The 13,389-nt window shown below is 33.3% G+C and overlaps 1 protein-coding gene across 3 annotated transcripts in view; it reads left to right on the top strand.

Annotated features, from left to right (window-relative positions):
• Positions 1 to 13,389, top strand: part of Rhp (rhophilin) — a 243,949-nt gene that overhangs the window by 212,350 nt on the left and 18,210 nt on the right. For all 3 annotated transcript variants that reach the window (XM_068393283.1, XM_068393285.1, XM_068393284.1), the window contains 6 exons: positions 9,211 to 9,339; positions 9,508 to 9,583; positions 9,795 to 9,872; positions 12,223 to 12,347; positions 12,473 to 12,731; positions 12,985 to 13,098. In XM_068393283.1, the coding sequence (XP_068249384.1) occupies positions 9,211 to 9,339; positions 9,508 to 9,583; positions 9,795 to 9,872; positions 12,223 to 12,347; positions 12,473 to 12,731; positions 12,985 to 13,098 (781 nt within the window). The remainder of the gene's footprint in view (positions 1 to 9,210; positions 9,340 to 9,507; positions 9,584 to 9,794; positions 9,873 to 12,222; positions 12,348 to 12,472; positions 12,732 to 12,984; positions 13,099 to 13,389) is intronic.

Raw genomic sequence — 13,389 nt, 5'->3', positions numbered from 1 at the left:
TGCTTTTAAAAGTGCTAATCATTACTATGTATTCAAGATTTAACCCATTAACGGCACTTGGTCGAAATTACCTCGTAAAAGATCCTGTTATTGAAAACGGTATGTTTAAACTCCCAAAACGAATGTAGGTGAAACAGTTTCTTTCAGATTGTCTCCACCCCCATTCTCTTTACCTTCTAACGCTCAATCCCTATGTTAAGTAAAGTCTTCTCAATAATTACTTATAATCCTCTTTTAGTTCAAAGAACGTTTGGGTAATTTATTTTAGAAAGCAGCATCCAAAAAGATGGAATTTGGACAATTAGCCCCCGCTCTGGTGTACTGTGAAGTGTACTATGAAGTTTGTTAGAGTAATGTATAGGACATTTTTTGGAAAAGATTTTTTGTTTCATGTAAGTCTTGTGAAATGTGTGTGAGAATTACCATGATTATTTTTTTATTCATTTATTTACATATATTTTCCACTTTTTTGACATTAAATACTAAACAAACCTACTTTTCTAGTTATCAGTGTTTTTTTACTTTTAAGAGTATGCTTGTGTTTATATTTTGAATAGCAGTACAGTGCAGGATTTCGTCTGGAACATGCATATGGCAGGAGCTTCTTTTTTAATGTATTTAATAAATTTCTGTGGTAATAGATAGGGTTTTTTTATCGCCTTCGAGTAAATTGAAGGTTCATCGTCATTCTTAGTTTTTATATACAGTGTATATATTAGACAGTGAGACCACAAAGTCAGAAACAGGTGTGAGATTTGAGAGAAGCAGTCTAGAAAGCAGCTGAGCAGTGCATATCATTTGATATTTAGGAATTCAAAACCTTTAAAAAAATCTATGAGAGAGAGAGAGAGAGAGAGAGAGAGAGAGAGAGAGAGAGAGAGAGAGAGAGAGAGAGAGAGAGAGAGAGAGAGAGAGAGAGAGAGAGAGAGAGAAGGTTGAAAAACCAGATTGATAATTTTGGAATAATTAAAGTCTGCAAATTAGAAAGTTTGAACAATGAAGGTAGGTGAGAAATAACTGAATATTGAAAATGAACACGTGAGAAAAAAATGATGAAGAGGTAATAATAAAAGTAAAATATAAAGTAATAAACTTGAATTGTAGGAATGGATATGATTGAAGGAATTCATAGAAAGGTTAAAAGTTATTTATGTAATCAACATGTAAAATCTTTGATGAATAAATCTCAAAAATTTCGATTTGAAATTAATAAAATGTGGGATTGAATCAAACAGTCAGTGCATGTTGCAGATATCAGTTGAAGAAATGAGATGATTATGTATAGAAGAAGTTAGTGAAATATACTAAACTCATATTTATGATAATAGAAGAGTATGAAGAAGGGTTAGAGAGAACAATGGAGGGGACTCTTCTGCCCTCTACTGATGGGAATCGTGACATCTGTTAGTTGCTTAACCAACTCCGCAGATCCTCACGAAGAATTTTTTAGTTACGTTTTTTTTAGGATTTACTTTCTCAGAAGATTTCCATTTTTCACGCACGGAAAATTCTCATAAAACGAAGTGCTTATTTTATTTCTTAGTTTCCCACAGACACTTGACCATCTTTGCTGTTTTGGAAGGTCCGAGGGAAGATTAATATTCTCCAAAAACTGTCAAAGTAATTTGTTGTTATGTACCTAGAATTTATAAGTTAGCCCCTTTAATCAAGAGCTAATTGCTTTATAGTTTTAGTATTGTTACATATAGTTATGAAGTCAGAATATTTTTTTTTCAGTGTTTATAACACTCAAAGGAAGTTTTAAGATATTGAATATCTTCCAACTAAAGAATTCCTTATATTTTATTTCTTATATATTTGTATATATATATATATATATATATATATATATATATATATATATATATATATATAGTATATAATATATATATATATATATGTATATATATATATTTGTGTATATAATATATATATATATATATATATATATATATATATATATATATATATATATATATATATATATATATATATATATATATATATATATATACACACACATATATATATATATATATATATATATATATATATATATATATACACACACACACATATATATATATATATATATATATATATATATATATATATATATATATATATATATATGGGAAGAGATTATAGAATCTGCAATGAATAGAACAGACCTAATGTAATAACGTAAGCCCGCTTAAGAGATGTACATGGATGATTTTTTTTTATTCCCGTTAAAACATGAGGTTTTGCATAACCTTTTTAAGTTTATCGATTCTCTTTATTAGTAGCCGGAAAGGTCTTAACGTTTTCTTGTTTTATTCATTTATTAAGTTATAGTTACTTAAAGTGAGCTATTTGTGCGCGCATATTTTTTTTAATATTTATACCAGAAACAGCCTGTTAGGCGATCCTGAAGGAAAATAAAGTGTGGCTTTATTTCTCTCGAATATGGAACGTTATTAACACTTCGTACAGTCATTACGTGAAGACTTTCAGATTTGTATGTATAAATTTAAACAAGTAAACCTTATGTACTGTAGGTTATGCTACCTATATAGCTCAAAAATTGAAAATAACACGGAGAACCGCCATATCTAACCGCATCAAGTTTATACACCATGATATGTTTAAGTCTTGTCAGTGATGTAGATCGTAATGGTCAGCAATATATCTTCTATCTGGCGCTGTAAGCATTCCAAGAATTCCTCCATGCAAAACTCGATTACTTTATGGATTGAAGTAGTTTTACCTTTAATATCTCTCTCTCAATAATGCTAACAGGTGTCGGGAACTTATGCTTACAGAGCGAAAAGCGTGATATTTGCATGGTGATGAAGATAGAAGGATGCAGCAGATGGCCGAAAGGCTTGTGGTCTCGTGTGGAGCTGGGACTTGGGGGTGGGGTCAGGGCTGGTGTTGAAGGTGGGGAAGTCTTTCTTTACTTTCGTAGTTCCGACAGGACCGTGGATGTGCTATTACGATTATCTCCTTGTTCTTTGTTGAGAGTTAATACCGCCTTTGTCTTGTGGTAATTTTCCATTCGTTCCATATATTTGTAATAGTATACTTTTTATTGATGAATTTCCTTATTTATGTTTATTTCATGTATTTTCCTTTTGTTCCCTTTTGCATAATGATTTCATTCATTTGTATTCTCCTTAGCTCGTCCACGGTATTTTCGTGCAGTTACAAGAAGTTAACATCTATTGAACTGGTTTTAGAATTATCTTAATACATGAAAATGCTTGGTTAGTAGTTCTTTCATAGATTAAATATCATTAGATTCTTTTTATTATTTTCTCACCAGGGGTAAAAGGCCGAAACCGGCATATTTGCCAAAATTAAGTTTGATCATGAGAAGAAAATATTAATATACCGATGGAGAAACCACTGAGCAGTAAACAGTAAAACAGTGATGATTTTAACCTATTAAGTATAAATCTGCTTTGTGAAGTGTGGTGTTTTAAAAGAGTATGGAAACTACATGTATTAAAAAATCATCCGTATCGAATTGCATTATTAATTTTTTACATCTTCCCTATATATCTTGTACCACGGGGTTCAGTTGGAAAACACATATCCTTTTTGGCAGAACGAACGAATTATGCAAGTAGATTAATCAACATATCTCGGTCATCCAACTTAAGAGGGGATGGATTAGTTACTACGTGAACTTTATTATTTTAGCACTTATTTGTATTAATGATATTAACATTATTATCTAAATAGTACTGTAATAGTAAAGGCAATGCACATGAAAACACAGGTATAAAGTGAATCGTTTTCGACAGGCATACACTAACCAACTTTTGGTCTTAGGGGCATTCGGTAAAAGGGCTGCTTTCATGTACTGTACTCAGTACGTATATTTGTACATTTTTTGGGTATTGGGTACGTTATAGGGAAATTGGAGATTTCTTGTCACATTTTAGTTAAATCTTGACTAGATTTTTTATCTAAAGTACTTCAAACTTGGCGACCATTTATTGCATCATCGACTCGACGAAAAAAAAAATTTAACCCAAACTGGTGTAATAAAACCTTACCTCTGTGTGAGAAATATTTTTCATGAATTGCTGATTTCCGTTACTGAAGGTAAGATTAGATAAAAAAGATATTTTATCTACATTTTATAACCCTTTGACGAAGTATGCACCAACTCGTGATCTGTGCGAGGAAGAGCATATAAAATCATTATCACACAATGCCAGTAGCTTATTCCTTTATGCATGCGCCAACATTTGCCACTTGTTTTTCAGTAGTGCTTACTTTTAGTTGATCCAGAAATATTGCATTTTTTTAGAGATGGGTCTGATGCTTCCCCGGTGGTTAAACCTCTCCCTCGTACCTGAATTTCTTTTCTCTTTTTCCCGGGACCTACTTATGGACTTGGTGGGTCCTTTTCATACCAAAGTCTAAAGATCTTACTCTCCTTAGTTCCAATACAGTCATTTATTAAGTTATTCTTGAGTATATTCTGCACAAGAAAACTACACCTACACATCACGCTTGTATGACATTTGTTTAGATATCGACATTATATGACTATAAAATTTACAAGCTATTTTGTTAAACCAAAGTCAAGAGACAGGAATCCGGATGCCTTTGGTCCTCATGATAGGTCGTTTCCGGTGCTTCTTCTCTTTGTTTTGTTACCTGGAGATCCGTTCCCGGAAATTTGTACCACCCAACGGAAAACGACAAGCTTGCCTTCCTTATATTAATGTTAATATCTTTTAAATGGCGACTTTCCTAGTATCCTATCGCTGATGACTTTGAAGTTTTGCTACTGACTTAGCGATATCCTAAACAGGAGGGTTGTATTGAACACAGATGCCTGCCGTTATTTGGAAATTAGGACGCAGATTTCTAGGTGAAGACGTTTTAGAAGGAAATGTAGCGCCCGTCTGGGTTGAAGTACTTCTTATTATATATTTGGCGTCGCATGTGCATAATGTACATGAAAAACGAATATTAATGGAAGGGATATTGAGTGAGCCTTCATCAAAACGAAAAAAAAATAAACCAAGTTTATTTATATTTCACGCAATGCTATATATTGTACTGCAATTGAAGATAGCTTTGCTCACCCAGGAAAGGAAATAACTAAGCTTGAGCGAGTTGTAGGGACAACTCAACTATTAATCGTAGATACCGTAGCATATATTTTCAAGCCTTACCGTCAAGTTTTTTTTCCTTACGATTTCTGTGTAGATGATTGTGCTCGCTGGTTACGTGATTATCTGCATTCCTGAGATAAGGGCTTTATTTACTGCCCAGACTCTCTCTCTCTCTCTCTCTCTCTCTCTCTCTCTCTCTCTCTCTCTCTCTCTCTCTCTCTCACATTATATATATATATACATATATATATATATATATATATATATATATATATATATATATATATATATATATATATATATATACACACACACACATACATACCAACCTTTCTGTATTACAATATAACCCAATTTTTATAAGGGGCTGGATCCAATGAACATGAACAAAAAATCATCAGTGTTAGTGTAGGAATGTTGAATCATGGATTAACGTGGGTGCAGAATGTTTTCATGTCTTGGATTGTATCATATACAGTATAGGCCTACATAGACGACTCTACAGAATTACATTGGGGCACCTACACATACTGGGCCATTTTCCGGGAAAGTGTGACCATTTCTATCTGATTACTTTATCACAATAATTTATCCAACTTCTTAGGTTTCCCTCTCCTCCATAAGTATGAGAAAAGAAAATCACCAAACTATCTTCATCTATTCTTTCCATCTTATAATAGTGATTCATTCTTTTTGCCGACGCTAAATATTTTATCGCAAATTTATGACATTTCCAAAGGAAAGTATAATTTCCAGATCTTGAATTCAAAACCTACACTCGAGTCTCATTTCTTTACACAATGATTGTTATAGACGATGACATGAGTAGTGTAATAAAGATAATGATGCAAATAACAATGCTTTTAACAAGATTTATTAAACATAATCGCCTTTAAGTAACTTGGTTCATCGTAATATTGCCAGTCTTCTATGCAACTTTGGGACTCCCCCCCCCCCCCCACACACACACACTTAGGACCAGGTTAATTATGCTCTTATTAGGGAAGGCGGATTTCCGGTTGAATTCGTTTGTTTGAAAAGACTTTTATCTTTAATGAAATTGGGATGCTTAAACTATCATTTCATCCTGACATTAGTCATTTTTAAATGAGGTAGGTATGCGAAAACCATTTAATTTACTATCGTAACCAAGGTCTATAGACCTTGATCGTAACTTTACATAAAAAATGCGAACAAAACATCAATACTTGATTTTTCTTAACTCTCTTCTGTTGATAATCCCAACCTAGCTTGAAAGTTGAATCAGCCAATCGAAAAACTCATTGATGAATCACAGTTTTTCAAGAAAATAGTAAATTGGAAGGGGTCTTTGTTCTGTAACTAGGACAAACCTGCGCTACTGATCGTCGATGGCCAAGAGAAGTTTCTCCCCTGAAGAAAGCGGTTGCTTATGTGAAACCTTGGTGTTTTTCTTTTAGCCAAAGGGAAATTCGTGTGTTTTAAACTTTTACTAGTTTTTTTTATTGTTCTGTCGTAAGGATCAGTTTTAATTGTATATTTTCTTATGCATCAAAGTTTCTATGAAATGATGGACAGAAACAGCAGTAAACATTAGTCATGTTTGGAATGCGTATTTTGATGTCTGCACCACCGTTCAGTAACAGATCTAATTAAAAGTACCGTTAAGAAGTCTTCAATGATGCATTTGCATTGAACGGTTTTCATTGTTACAAATTACATTATGAGACGGTTAATTACATTGTCTTTTGTTTCCATAATGATCACAATTTCATGACATCAGGTGCTTGTATCTTTGTGTCATGTAATACTTTGTAATTTAGAAGGTTATGCATATCTGTATTTCCACATTTCTGCATTCTTCAAAATTGAGGGGTCGATTTTAAAACAAATTTGTTTTACCAAAACTCCCCCGATAAAGTTGGTTCTAGTTAATTCAAATGAGGAGTTTCAAGAATAATAGGTCCAAAATTTGTCAAAGCAACATGTAATTTTTATTTAATATAGATAGGCTTTATTCCAAACCATGATCCTGGTTTACATACTTCTCGTGTATATGTAGATAAGAATGCATAGTTATTTCAATACGAGAGGAGTTTGACTCACTGGTAAAATAATCAAACATTCAACAATTATGATCGTTGATTGAAGGAACTTTTATATGGGTATTAACATAAACACGTTGCAATGATACGGGCGGGGTGATGCATTTATTTCTTTACCAGTCGTAGAATTTGTTCATGTCAATATATAGTTCATTCACGGATGTCACCATTTCTCTGACAGTACTGATGAAATGGCCCGAATGCTTCCTCTACCGAATGAACTATACAAAAGATGTATAATTTTAGTCATGAAAATAATACTCTGATGACAGGCATTTAGAACATCTGGCTTATGGTTAAAATTTATTCAAGCTTCGCAGTCATCATGAGTAGGGGTATTTAGGTCTGGAGCCTACATTTGACTTTAAAGTAGAAGGTTGAAAGTATCTGGAACTAAACATCAAGCACTTTTGAGAACAGCAGCCCCTATAAGTTACCAGACCATGACCGACATTTTTCAATGTCAGTAAATAGTTCCTACACTTCCTTTGTCATTATGGGATAACTTTAGGTCTGCCTACTGCTGTATTTAAGTGAGGGTGACCAGACAAGACATGACCGAAAGTTTGTAAAATTATATCTCGGTTAAGTCTCCTTAGCTACAATGATGACCATTTGATTTTTCATTATTCCACTATCAAAGGAGGTGTGTGTATGTATATGTTTGCATATGTATATATATATATATATATATATATATATATATATATATATATATATATATATATATATATATATATATATATATATATAAACAAACTTTGTTAATAAAGAGAATTTTACTAATAAAAAAGCATTTTAGAAACCTTGATTTTTATAGCCAATGAAGTAATACTTGGTATTACTTCATTGGTTATAAAAATCAAGGTTTCTAAAATGCTGTTTTATTAGCAAAGTTTATATATATATATATATATATATATATATATATATATATATATATATATATATATATATATATATATATATGTGTGTGTGTGTGTGTGTGTGTGTATAAACTTTGCTAATAAAAAAGCATTTTAGAAACCTTGATTTTTATAACCCATGAAGTAATACCAAGTATCAATTAAAACATTAGATAATTTTCTTCTGTAAACTATAAATTAAACGAAATAAAAAATATAAAAGCCGGTAATAATTTAAAGATAATATTGGAACTGAAGAACGAATGATAGATGTAAGTAAAAACATAGTAGGTTCAGAAAACCGATAGCCTTGACTGGAGGACCTATATAACTTTGATCGATACATTTTGCGAATGAGATAATAGCAAAGAATGAACATCGTTAGTACGTTCTTTTTTTTGGGGGGGGGGGAGTAAATTATTTATTTACTACAATCTGCGGTCAGGGGCCAGGAAAAGGCCTTCCAATGGTGTTTCCTCGTACCCCCGTCGTCAGTGTCGTTTTAAACTTTGGCCTTCCCAACTGGAAACCAGTCTTATGCCCCTGATTTAGGTGTCCCTTATTTCAATTTTCAAAATCTGATCTATCTGATTCAAGTGCGCTTGTTAAAATAAGTGTGAGGGTGAATTAATATACTGGTGAGATTATATGTAGGACCATGGTCCAGCCATTGGTGTCAAGTAAAGACATTCAGTGGAATGAAATGTTAGTTCATGATCCAAGAGTTATTTTATACAAAATGTTAAACCACTAATGAATAATTTTCGTTAAGTTGAGAGAGAGAGAGAGAGAGAGAGAGAGAGAGAGAGAGAGAGAGAGAGAGAGAGAGAGAGAGACTTATTTACATCTCTGGATAGACATTCACTGTGTAGTTTAAAGCTGGTTCTCTATTTCTTTCTTGTAAAATATGCAATTTCTTGTTTTCAAGTTCATATATATATATATATATATATATATATATATATATATATATATATATATATATATATATATATATATATATATATATATTTAATGTTTCTTTCATTCACGTCATACAATGTGTTTATTAGATGTCAAAAGAGCCAGTGCTAACGTTTAATACTATTTTTTTTTTTACAGTGCAACACACAGTAAGAGACTGAAAGAACAAGTGGCACTCGAACTGCAGTTTGTAAACAGCAACTTGCAACTTTTGAAGGAACAGTTGGCTGAGCTCAATAGCTCCGTAGAAATATATCAAGGAACGACGTAAGTATTGAGCTTCCTTTTGTTTTTATGTTAAACCGAAATATGATGTACGCAGATACTGTACTGTATATAATTATGAAATTCTTTGTCATCTAGCCAGTACTTTCATGAATCATTACTACAATATTTAATCTTAGACATCATCATCAATATTTTTCTTTTCCTTAGGTGTAAAGGTGTCATGCCCATGATCCCTTTGGGGCTGAAAGAAACGAAAGAAATAAATTTCAGAGAACCATTCAAAGTAAGTTTAAAAATAAAACTTTCTGGCAAGTCTGGAAAGTGGCTTTTTTTTATTTATCTGAAAATTAGAACTGTGATTTATGGTTACACACGTGTTTAGTAGCCTATTTAGTCTTATGCTATATGCTTAGGCCTGTTGTTTATATGCTACACACCACAGAAACACTAAAGTTTATTTTCTAAAAAAATCCTTGGGTCACTTTATTTTTCAGGACTTTATTTTAGAGCATTATAGTGAAGAGCCGGATAAATATAATGAAGCCATCACAGAATTCATGGACCTAAGAGAGGTAAGTTATATCCATCAGATCTAGGCTATTTACTCTTGCTTATATACCATATTGAACAAGTTTATATTTGAATAATTATGCTTTAATTCACAATTACTGCACATTAGTATCATGGGCTACGAGTTTAATTGTTCTTGGAGCAAGCTTGCAACCTAAATGCTTGTATTCTAAAACTATTTTTCTCATAAGAATTAAAGAAAATTCTCTGGATACATTTCGCACGTCCATGATTACTCGCATGCACTAATTTTTAAAGGTTTTGTAATGTAACTATTGTATGAATTATAACCCCTAACATCAGTTGAAGTGGGAGTTTTCTCCCTCTGTCCCTCTTCCTCAGATGAAATTCCATATTCTCTTGATGTTGCACCTAATGCAAATTCAACAGCTGTCAGCTGGTTCTATGTTTCTCAATTAGATTGTTGATGTCGTCCTTGTTCACCTCTAACCCAATGTCCTTCCTGAGGACTTATTTAATTGTCAACTGCCTCCTGCATAGGTTTAAATCCCACAAAATCACGATCAGGAGTGCATTCAGATCACAACTTCTTCCAAGCAGAATTAATGGTTCTGATGGTGACCCTTTCCTAGGCTTTGTCAATGATTTTAGGGCAGTGGAAAATATGGAAATGCTATTTCCAAAATTCTCGGAGGGGCCCTTCGGTGACCTCAACCTCAAAGCATCTGTGGAACATTGCTTTCGTACTGTATAAAGCTTTTCGCAGTTCTAGATCACCTGATGATCCATGGTTTAAGAGTATTGGAGTGGTGTTTGGCGATGGAATTTTATCTTAAAAATTAGAGGATGGGCAGGAGCATTATCCCTAACTAACAAGGCATGAGTGGGAGAGTCTTCTCCAAAAGGTGCTTTTGACCTTGGGGCCAAAAACCTCATTGACCCATTCCACACACAAAATGCACATCACCCAAGCCTTGTTTGACATTCATTAGCTTCTTCTGTATCTTGAACTTCTTGAAGGTGCATTGATCTCCAAGTAATAGGTTACATATATGAGTGCTTTAATTTTGCAATCCCTGTTGACATTAGCACAGAAGAGCAGGGTTAGACAGTCTTTCGGGGGCTTGTAACTGGGAGTTGCCTTTTCTTCTGCTGTAATGAAGGTCCTCCTGGGCATCTTCTTGGAAAACTGACTAGTCTAGTCAAAATTGCAAACTTGCTGTGCTATGTAAGACTTGGAATCTGTGAGCCTTTTAAAATTGGAAACTAATACCTTTGCTGCAATGACATTGGAATTTGCAGCCTCACCATGTTGAAATGTTCAAACCACCTCTGGCTTGCCTGGAATTTTTCTTTTTCTGCTGATGTATCCGACTCATTTTTCAAAAGGTCAGAATACAATATCATTGCTTTTTCACTAATAGGTTTTAGGTAATTGTATAACCTGCTTCTCATTAATCTAGATAAGCAGAAACTTTTCAACGTTATTGAGAACACATGACCGTTTTGTGAATGCCAGCACCCTTTTCTCAACAACAGTTAATTTGATATCTTTTTATTTCATTGCAGTTTAGCCAGGTCAGCCACACGCATACCTTCCTCATGCTTTACGATTACTGCATTCCCTTTTTCATTCCTACAGTAATTATCTCCTTACCATCTTTCTTAATCACCTTGGAGGCCCAATGTCACGATACTATACAGTACATATTGTTAACTTTAGAACATAGCACAAAGTGCCTTTATGATGAACAATTGCAGCGACAATTCGACATAGACCACTTGGTCATAACTCCAAAGAAACTTTTGGAGTGCTGGCTCAGATAGTGAAAAGGTCTGAGGCTCTGAGCAGAGGTTGGGGATTTTGTGAGCTAATGTGAGACAAAAAGTGGTAAAAAACGAGTGAACACTGCGTGGGTGGTGTATGGACACCATGTGACTGATTTTTGCGCATCACATGATGGTTTCGTTAGTACTGTCCATGGAAAATTCCCAGACCATGCAAAAACCTTTGCTAGCAGACCAAAGAAATACTTGTTACTCGATACAAAATTATATGCTTGTATTGAAAGTTACTCTTAACCCTACTATTTTCTCTACTTTTTTCTTTTTATCTAAAGTATGCAAGTCAGTTTTATTATAATCATAAACAACTTTTGCTCATTTGCAGTGTGGTTGAGAATTGCCTATCACTTATCAGGTAATGATTATGTTTTATATAACAAAATTTTATTTTTGAAAGTTTTAACTATCAATGGTTATGACATGAGGGATGCTAGATAAGTGCATAAGGATATATAAACCAAACAACCATTTTTTTTCCTTGTAAGACAAGTGTAATGATTTCAACATACCTTCATGCTTCAAAATTTTATTCATATATTTTTCCAGGCCATGAGAACTCCTGAACGTGATGAGTCTGGGGTAGCTCTTCTTTTTGAATACTTCAATCAACTCTACTTTATTGATAGAAGGTTCTTCCCACCTGACAGGTCACTTGGAATATATTTTGAATGGTAAGTCTACAGTAGTAATTTTTTGTTTGAAATAATACTTCTAGACCATTTCCGTGCATCTTTAAAGCATAGGGTAGTACAGTAGAAGCAAAGTAAAAGTAATATAAATTTTCCTTTCTTGATAGGTATGACTCTCTTACTGGAACCCCAAGTTGTCAGAGGACTGTTGCCTTTGAGAAAGCTTGCATTCTTTTTAACCTTGGATCATTATACACACAACTTGGAGCTCGTCATGATCGAACTTCAGCTAATGGATTAGATGCTGCTGTCAATAATTTTCTAAGAGCTGCTGGGATGTTCCAGTACCTACATGACACTTTTACAAATGCTCCATCAAAAGATCTTAGTCCCGAAGTACTAGATATGTTAATAAGACTAATGCTGGTAAGTTTCTAAAGTACTTTTTTTCATACCATGTCTTGTAACCAATTACTGTATGTTATGAATAAAAAAAAACAAGTTGAGCGAGATGTCGAAAACTAATGTACAGTGTTGTCTTGCAGTTATTTTCCTTACCCCATATTACTTCACCTTTGTTGTAATACTGTAAATGGGTAATTAAGAATATTGGAGTACAGTATATGCTAATCTCCAAAGGCATTAAATTTCACCACATTTTTCTTGTTAACTTATGTAGGCTCAAGCACGTGAATGTCTTCACGAGAAAGCTTTATTGGGCCATAGTGAGGACTTGGAGACTGTTATTGAATTGGCACAAGAGGCTGCACATGTTGCTCAAGAATATGCACAGGTAAGTTATTGATATATCATTGAAAAACTAATTTTTACTTACATGAAGAGCCATTATTTAAAGAAAGTTATGCCATCAATGCTATAGTTACTTCATAACAGCCATGATTGCCTAGTAACTCGGATGGAATAATGTACAGTATTTATATAAAAGTGATATTTTTCATTTATAGTGTTTTGAATAGGATTTTACAGCAGTATATACAGTACGGCATTATTTAAAAGTTTGTTCTATTTTTTGTAAGCTGCAGTACTTGAATTTTCATCATCATTATTTAATGTTTTATGGCAG

This window comes from Palaemon carinicauda, chromosome 19, assembly GCF_036898095.1.
Source record: "Palaemon carinicauda isolate YSFRI2023 chromosome 19, ASM3689809v2, whole genome shotgun sequence".
NCBI lineage: Eukaryota > Metazoa > Arthropoda > Malacostraca > Decapoda > Palaemonidae > Palaemon > Palaemon carinicauda.
This window is presented reverse-complemented; position numbering and strand designations above follow the sequence as displayed.